Consider the following 9,001-nt stretch of genomic DNA (forward strand, 5'->3'; position numbering starts at 1 on the left):
CTATTCCAGCCCCATCAACAAGCACTTTGGGTCATCCAACCCCAGGCACAAGCACTGCAGTTGCTCCACCACCAGTTTTCAGGTCTGCAGCTATTCCAACTCTGGGAAGCAGCAATGGCACTACTGTAAGGCCTGCAACGTATGCAGTGGCTACGTCAACCTCCTCTACAAACAGTGCAGCTTCTCCAACACCAGTGACACACACTGGTGCTTTTCCAGCCCCATTGACAAGCAGTGAGGCTTCTCCATCCAAAGGCCTAAGAACTGTGTTTGCTGCAACCATGGGGGGGGTCAGCTGGGGGGACAGTTGTGGGTCTGGGAGGTGACTTGGGGGCAGTTGTGGGTTTGGGAGAATCACTTGGGGGGCAATTGTGGGTGTGGGGGGTCTCTTTGGGGGCAGTTGTGTGTCTGTGGAGTTACAGGAGGATGACTTTGGGAAGAGTTGTGGGTCTGGGTGGTCATTGGGGGGTCACTTGTGGGGCAGTTGTGGGTCTGGGGAGTACCCACACTGCACGTGGCTTGCTTTGGAAAAGCCTCACTGCTTGTCAATGAGGTTGCAGTAGCTGCAGTGCCTGTCTCAGGCACTGGAGTAGCCGCACTGCTGTGACTGGCACTGCAGTAGCTGCTATGCTTGTTGCAGTGGCTGGAATAGCTGCAGTGTTTTTGCCTGTCATTGCCACATAGTAGCCACTGCCCCAGTAACTGGGGTTGCAGTAGCCACAGGGCTTGTGGCTCGCATTGGAGAAGCCTCACTGCTGGATGATGTGGTTGGAATACCTGCAGTGTGTGTCATTGGAGTTGTAGCAGCCACAGCACCTGTCCTTGGCATTGGAGTAGCCCGTGTACCTGCTGCCATGGTTGTAGTAGACACAGTTCTTAGGCCTTGGGTTGGAGAAGCCTCAGTGCTTGTTGATGGGGCTGGAGGAGCAGCAGTGTGTGTCACTGGCATTGAAGAGGCTGCAGTGTTTGTGGCTGGCACTGGAGTAGCTGCAGTGTTTGTGGCTGGGGTTGACGTAGCCACTGTATACATAGCAGGCCTTAGAGTAACACCATTGCTCCTTCCTAGAGATGGAGGAGCTTCAGAGCTGAAAACTGGTGGTGGAGCAACTGCAGTGCTTGTGCCTGGGGCTGCATTAACTGCAGGGCATGTTGAATTGGCTTGTAGTAGCCACATTGACTGTCCTTGGCGTTCAAGTGGCCGCTATGTCTGTCTCTGTACTTTTAGTACCTGCAGTACCTGTGGCTTGGGTTTGAGAAGCCTCACTGCTCGTCACTGAGTTTCGAGTAGCCGCACTGCTTTTTTTGCCCTTGTTGGAATAGCAGCAGTGCTTGTCTATGGAGTCGTATCAGCTGTAGTGACAGTCCTTGCCATTGGTGCCTGTTGCCGTGGTTGGTGTCATCGCAGTGGTTGTGGTTGGTGTTGGAGTAGCTGCAGTTCTTGTGGCTGGTGTTGCAGTAGCCGCATTGTCTGTTGCTTTGCTATTAGGTCTTGCCTGCCCTCACTGCAGAGCATGAGAGACTGAATCAGCCTTGCTCAGGGGAAGTGCTAATCAGAACCCACTATACAATCCGTGTGTTACCAGCGTTATCCTCAGACTAGAGCCGAACCTAACCACTGCCTCAGCTACAAGAGCAGAATGAACTCTTAGGAGGTGTCCCTCTGACAACTGCTGCCCTCCAAAGAACCCAGAAACCAATCCCCACAACCCCCCCAATAACTGCAAAAGTCCCCCCAAAACACCCTATCCCCCAATAAACACCCAACCTCACCAAGGTCCCAAAACCGCAAAACACCCAAACCCACCAACTCTCCGCAAAACCCACAAAGTCGCCCCAAGAAACCGACCCCCAAACCCTCCAAGTCTCCAAAAAATCCCCACAGGCCCCAAAAATCCATCCTAACCCTCCAAGAGCCCAAATCCTCGCCAAAATCCCCAACCTCCCAAAACCCCCAAACCCCACAAACCCCACGCTCCCCCCAGAAGGCACCCCGGGCTTACTTGCCCGGCTGCTGGCTCAGGCTGTGAGGGTGGAGTGTGGCTGTCTCCTGGGGCAGTTCATGTTTGCAGCCAAGGGTGGTTGAACACATCCTCCAGGGATGGTCTGGCCCAAGCTTTCATGGACAAGCACCACCTGATGAGCTGCTGGCATTCTGGGGAGCATCCGGGAACCACCACTCAGTTGCAGGAGGCTCCTGCCCACCTTGTGCCACCGTCCGCAGCGCCCAGGCCGGGTTGTGCTCAGAGCTGCACCCAAACCTCCTGCTCCATGATCCGGTTTGGAGGAGAGCAGGATGGCAGGACATGTGCCACCTCCTCCAGCTGACCAAGGGAGATCAGCTGCCACCCTCTAAAACTTGACCTCCCCCTGCTGCCGCCAAGCCGAGTACCTACCAACAGAGATCTGGCGCTTGAAGAAGAGCTGCCCGCTGGTGATGTCCTTGCAGCACCGGAAGGGGAGGACCCCGCACACCATCTCATACAGCAGCACGCCCAGGGACCAGATGGCCGCCGGACGGCCGTGGTAGCAGTGGTAGAGGAACCACTCCGGCGGGTAGTACAAAGGTGTTCCTACAACAGGATACAGGAACAGCTCATCAGGCGGATGCCGCCTGCTCCCGCATCCTCAGCCGCGCATCCCCAGGGATGCAGGGGCTGCACCGGTGGCCCCATGGACGTGGGGAGACACACTCGGTGTGAGCTGCCACTTTGTCACCAGCACGTGACTCTTTTCCCAAACTGCCTGCTACTGGAAGCACCCTGGGCTGTGCGCTCACCGCTAAATTTGGTGTAGACCGTGTCCCTGAGGAGGGTGCTGCAACCAAAGTCAATTAGCTTGACCTTTCCGGTGACCAAGTGGATGATGATGTTCTTGGACTTGATATCCCTGTGCAGGACACCGCGGCTGTGGCAGTGCCGCACGGCCCTCAGCACCTGCAGGAAAATGCCCTGCGCCGGAGACTCGGGCACGAACGTCCGGTTTCTGATTAACTCAAAGAGGTCCTGCGATGGCTCCGGACGCTCCAAAACCAGCACAAATGAGTTGGGCAGCTCAAACCAATGGAGGAGCTGGATGATGGTGCTGCAGTCGGAGCGCACTCTCCTCATCATGGCTATCTCCATGGGAATGAGGGTTCCGCTGCGCTGCAGGGTGACCGTGGCACCGTTAGCGGGGCTGATGCTGGCCCGGGGGTCCTGTGCCTCCCTGCCTGGGATGCTCTGATGCCCCCTGCCCGGCCCCACTGTTCCCAGGTGCCCCCCCCCCCCCAAGTCCGCAGGGATGCTCTGGTGCAGCCCTAGCCGGCCCAAGGGTACCAGGCACCCTCTGCCCAGGATGCTCCGTGTCCCCCGGTGACTCCACAGCCGCTCCCCTCGCGCTGTCCCGCTTTCCCCCCTCCCGGCGCCACCGCCTCACCCCCACCAGCCCTGCCCCACGCTGTGCCGGTGGCCCCGCGCACTCACCCGCTGGCCCCACGAGGAGATGCGCTCCCGAGCCACTTGTTTGATGGCCACCTGCAAGCCGAGAGCAGCGCTGGGCTGAGCCTCGCCTGGCCCCGCCGCCTCCCCGCCCCGCCGCCGGCCCCGCCCCTTACCGGGGTGTTGTCACCCAGGCGGACCCCCGAGTACACGGAGCCGAAGCCGCCTCTCCCCAGCAGCGGTCCCATTCGGTAGAGCCGCTCGAAGGTCTCCTTGTCATGCCCGACGCGAGAGACGCTGCCGCTGCCGCTGTCGCTGCGCGCGGGGTCCCCGCCGGCCCCCAGCGGCCGCTCCGGGCCGAGCGGAGCCGCATCATTCCCGGCCTTTCCCGGCCGAGGCTCCGCGGCGTGCCGCTCGCCGCCGCTCCCGGGGCGCAGATAGAGCGACGGGTCAATGCGGGTGAGGAGCACCACGGGCACCTTGGCCGAGCGCGCTGCCGGTGCCGGCACCCCCGCAGGGCTCTCGGGGGTCGCGGCTGCCGGGCGGCTGCGGGGCGGGGCCTGGGGGCGGGCCGGGGAGCGCCAGGGGGCGGCGCTGCCTCGCCAGACCCAGCGGCGGCGGCTCGCCCAGCGCCGCCACTGCCAGTACCGGGAGAGCCGAGCGGCGCCGCGAGCCCCGGCGGGGGGCACCATCGCGGGGAGCGGCGGAGGGAGGGCTCCGGACCGCCGAGAGCTGCCGCCGCCGCGCCGGGTGCTGCTGCCGCTGCTGCCGATGACAAAGTCGCTGCGGCTCAAAAGCCGCTGCAAAAGTCGCTGCCGAAGTCGCTGCCGCTCCAAAGCCGCTCCAAAGCCGCTCCAAAGCCGCTCCAAAGCCGCTCCAAAGCCGCTCCAAAGCCGCTCCAAAGCCGCTCCAAAGCCGCTGCTGCCGCTGCCGCCGCAGCCTCGCTCTCAACGGCTCTGTCCACGCGGCCGCAGGAGCCCGTGGAACGGCGGAGCGGGCCCTGCCCAGCCCCGCGGCCGGGCTCGTGCACCCCCCGCCCGGCCGCAGCATCCCCGCGGCCGAGCCTTTGTAAAATGAACCTGAGCCTTGGGACCCTGCGAACGAGGCTTTAATAAAGAAGTGAGACCGGAGGCTTTGGAAAGTCAAAAGGAGGCTTCATTTTACTGCTTATTTGATCCCCTTTTCCCTTTCCACAGAGGTGGATTGAGATGAGATCTCAGGAAGCTCTTCCCTGGGAGGCTGCTGAGGCGCTGGCACCGGGTGCCCAGAGGAGCTGTGGCTGCCCCATCCCTGGCAGTGTTCGGGGCCAGGTTGGACACAGGGGCTTGGAGCAGCTGCTCCAGTGGAAGGGGTCCCTGCCCGGGGCAGGGGTTGGAGCTGGAGGAGCTTTAAGGTCCCTTCACCGCAGCCCACCCGGTGCCTCTGGGATCCCATGAGGGGCGGCTGCTCCGTGAGGAAAGGCCCCGGCCCGCGCTGCCCCTCACGGGGGTCCCGCTGCACCCCCCGTTCCCTCTGACGAGTGCGGCTGCTCCTGCGCATGTGCCGGAGCCCGGACTACAGCTCCCAGCGGAGGAGCGGGGCTGGGGGTGCTGAGAGCTGAGGAGCGGGGCTGGGGGTGCTGCAGAGCTGAGGAGCGGGGCTTGGGGTGCTGAGAGCTGAGGAGCGGGGCTGGGGGTGCTGAGAGCTGAGGAGCGGGGCTGGGGGTGCTGCAGAGCTGAGGAGCGGGGCTGGGGGTGCTGCAGAGCTGAGGAGCGGGGCTGGGGGTGCTGAGAGCTGAGGAGCGGGGTTGGGGGTGCTGCAGAGCTGAGGAGCGGGGCTGGGGGTGCTGCAGAGCTGAGGAGCGGGGCTGGGGGTGCTGCACAGCTCAGGAGCGGGGCTGGGGGTGCTGAGAGCTGAGGAGCGGGGCTGGGGGTGCTGCAGAGCTGAGGAGCGGGGCTGGGGGTGCTGCAGAGCTGAGGAGCGGGGCTGGGGGTGCTGCACAGCTCAGGAGCGGGACTGGGGGTGCTGCAGAGCTCAGGAGCAGGGCTGGGGGTCTGCAGCCCCCCGAGGCTCTGGGCAGTGGGGCTGTGAGTTCCCTGTCAGTATGGGGGGCTGGGAACCCAGGCCATGGGGGGCTGGGGGCTGTGCGCGTCCCGCTCCTTTCCGTGCCCGCCCCGGGCACACGGCCCTGGGGATGGAGCGGGGCTGTTGTGGGGGCTCTGGGGCTGTTTCCCCCCGGGGGGGAGGTGCTGCTGGGGCAGGCGGTTCCCGGCAGCCAGGAGGGGGCAGAGGTGCCGGTGACTGAGTCAGGTTGTGGCTCCTGGAGTGGGATGGGGAGGAGGGCCGGAAGGATGAGAAACCCGAGGGTGGAGATAAGAGTTTAATAACCGAAGCACAAGGTACTGGTGATAGTGATGATAATGATAAGGGAAATAACAAGGAGAGAGAAAACATAAAGGGAAAAAGAAAAAAAACCCAATAAACACAAGTGATGCTCAACAGAATTGCTCTGCATCTGCTGACTGGTCCCCAGCCCGACCCGAGCAGTCATCCTTCCTTCCAGATACAACTAAAACGTCAGTGTGTTGTCAGTATCTCCCTCCGGTGTATGTAAAAGTTCTGATTGGGCTGGGCCAGCCCTGTTGACAGATCCTCTGGTGTTGACCAACCAGGTGGCCTTTGCTATGTATATCCCAGTGTTTGAAAGTCCCAGCACCCACTGCTCTCAGTGTGATTTTCAGCAGCCCATTGTACCACTGGGTTTTCCCAGAGGCTGGTTCATGGTAGGGATGTGATATACCCACTCAATGCCATGCTCTATGCCAGGTGTCTATAAGGTTGTTCTGGAAATGAGTCCCATTGTCGGACTCAGTTCTCTCTGGGGTGCTGTGTCGCTGCAAGATTTGCTTCTCAAGGCCCAGGATAGTGTTCTGGGCAGTGGTGTGGGGCATGTTTACAGCCATCCTGTGGTTGCTTCCACCATGGTAAGCACATGGCACTTGCTCTGGCGGGTTGGTGGGAGTGTGATACAGTCAGTGTGCCAGGCCTCCCTGTCTTTGTACTTCAGCCATCATCTGATGTTCCTCAGTGGCCCAACTCTTGGGTAAATGAGCATCTCCACGGTGTACCTTCACCACCAGGTTCTGCATCTGGGCAGTGATGTCTTGCCACAGTGCAGCAGCCCAGATGGGTTTCTCTCCGTGCTGCCAGTTGCTCTGCTTCCATTACTGCAACCACCCCTCGAGGGCATTTGCCACCATCTGTGAGGAAGGAGAGATAAAGCACTGGAGATTTCCTCATTCATTATATGGTGGGGCTTTTTCAGCATCTGTTCTCTGGTGACATTCCAAAACGGGTGCCTTCTGGCCAATCCACAGTCACTTCCAAGATTCCTGGTGTCATGGTTTGAGCATGTTTTGAGGGTGTTTTTGTTCAAGGTTTTTTCCAGCCAGGTGGAGGAGGGGAGTCCGGGAGGAAGGAGAGACAGGACACTTGACCCAGGCTAGGCAATGAGGTATTCCATACCATAGCACGTGATGCCCAGGATGCATACTGGGAAAGAGAAGCTGGAGAGGTAAATGGAGGAGGGAGCACATGGTGCTCGGCCAGGCAGGGTGGAGTGAGTTATGGGTCGGTGGCTGGTGGGGTGTTGTATTCTTTTCACTTGCTGTTTGCTGTATCATTATTATTTGTAGTAGTGAATGGCAGTAGGGGTTTTGTGTTATGCCTTAGCAATTAAACCGTTCTTATCTCAATCCGTGGGGGCTACATTCTTTGGATTCTCCTTCCTAACTCTCCGGGAGTTGGGGGAATTGGTTTAAACGACGACATTTCTGGCGCCCAACGTGGGGCCCGAAGGTTTGAGATAAGAACAGATCTGAGCGGATTTATGGTCTCTTGTCACAATGCTGATTTATTGGCTCTTAGAGGTTTTTCTCTGGATCTCGCGGTTTCGGGATTTTGCCGGGTACTTTGTGTATGGATTGGATGTGTTTGTGTTTGTCGATCATGGGGCTTGGGCTAGGTTTCTTGTTTCACTGTACTTTGTGTCAGAGGCTTGTAATACAGTGGGGCTCCGGCAGCAGGGGGGGATGGACGTGGCCGTGGACTTGGACTTGTACCAGGCCGTCCCGCTGCTCTTTGCCGTCCTTGTCCTTGTCCTCGCCTCCGTCTGCGTGAGGCTGCATGAAGCCGGGAAGGAGCAGCCCCGGGAGCTGCCGGCAGCTGAGGCTGCCAGGGAGAGCTGCACGGGGAGCCAAACGGCTGTGGCAGAGCAGCGGGAGCAGGCGGGGGAGGAGCGGAGCAGGGCGGTAGCTGAGCAGCAGGATCAGGCAGCGGGGGAGGTGAGTCCCGCGGCCGTTCCCGACCCTCCGACGGCCAAGAGTGTCCCCTGTAAGTCACCCGCCGACCCCCAGCAGGATGCAGGAGACCACTCAGCACTTCCCAGCAAGGCAGTGGAGGAAGATCCGGACTCAGGAGAAGAGAAGCTGGTGGTGGGAGAACTGGCAAGCACGGCAGCTACATCAGCCCCAGTGACAACTGCAGCAGCATCATCTGAGAGTTCTGACGGTTATGAATGGCTTTTGGGTGACCTTGGGTCCTGCCTGCTGATTGTGATAGGGATCAGCATGGTGGCACACACACAGAGTGTGTTCTACCCACGGCCATTTTGTCTGACCCCAAAAGTTAAGCAGAGTCAGGTTTTGGTCTTGTCTAGGGTTAGACAAGGATATAGGAGCACCAGGAGACTGTCCCCAAGGCTGGACAGTCATGAGTGGCAGGGCATGTGGGACAGTATGGCCAGGTATCTAATCCACTGGGCCCCTCCAGTGCTTTGGAAGCATTGGAAGTGGAAGGCAGCTGTATGGAGTCCCCAGCAGCAAGCTGTAGAACTGCTGAAGGGGACGGTGAATGATTTTGAGCCTGGTGGGCCCAGATATTTCAGGCCATCATTCCAGAGATGCAACATAGAGATGTGTCATGATCGAGGGGTGGACTTAAGAGTGAGGGTGTATTGGAAATGTGGGATCTGGGCATGGCGTGAATGGTATGGAATAAGGGGTGGATAATGTCATGGGTTCAGGCGTGGCAGTCATGTTTCCTTCTTGTAGCTGGTGCAGTTCTGTGGTTTGAGTTCTGGGCTGGAACAGTTGCTGATAGTAAGTATGTTTTGGGGGTGTTTTTGTTCAAGGCTTTTTCTGGGCACAGGCTCCAGCCAGGTGGAGGAGGAGAGGCTGGGAGGAAGGAGAGACAGGACACCTGACCCAGGCTAGCCAATGTGGTATTCCATACCATAGCACGTGATGCCCAGGATGCAGCTGGGAGAGAGAGAGCAGGAGGGATGGAGCTCGAGAGGAAAATGGAGGAAGAAGCACGCGGTGCTCGGCCGGGCAGGGTGGAGTGAGTTATGGGTCGGTGGCTGGTGAGGTGTTGTATTCTTTTAGCTTGTTATTGGCTGTATCATTATTATTGTGTTAGGCCTTAGCTATTAAACCGTTCTTATCTCAATCCGTGAGGGCTGCATTCCTTGGATTTTCCTTCCTAACTCTCCGGGAGTTGGGGGACTTGGTTTAAACCAGGATAGGGGGTTAAAGGAATTCCTTTGC

The 9,001-nt window shown here is 59.4% G+C and overlaps 1 protein-coding gene across 1 annotated transcript; it reads right to left on the bottom strand.

Moving 5' to 3' along the window:
* Nucleotides 1-1,996: 1,996 nt before the first annotated feature.
* On the bottom strand, nt 1,997-4,108 carry LOC117438718 (serine/threonine-protein kinase pim-1-like). The gene is given in 6 exon segments (XM_034074161.1): nt 1,997-2,059; nt 2,061-2,152; nt 2,394-2,570; nt 2,777-3,143; nt 3,462-3,512; nt 3,593-4,108. Coding segments are annotated over 6 exon segments (1,266 nt in total).
* Between the last annotated feature and the right edge of the window lie 4,893 nt (nt 4,109-9,001).

This window comes from Melopsittacus undulatus, unplaced genomic scaffold (genome assembly GCF_012275295.1).
Source record: "Melopsittacus undulatus isolate bMelUnd1 unplaced genomic scaffold, bMelUnd1.mat.Z mat_scaffold_56_arrow_ctg1, whole genome shotgun sequence".
Lineage (NCBI taxonomy): Eukaryota > Metazoa > Chordata > Aves > Psittaciformes > Psittaculidae > Melopsittacus > Melopsittacus undulatus.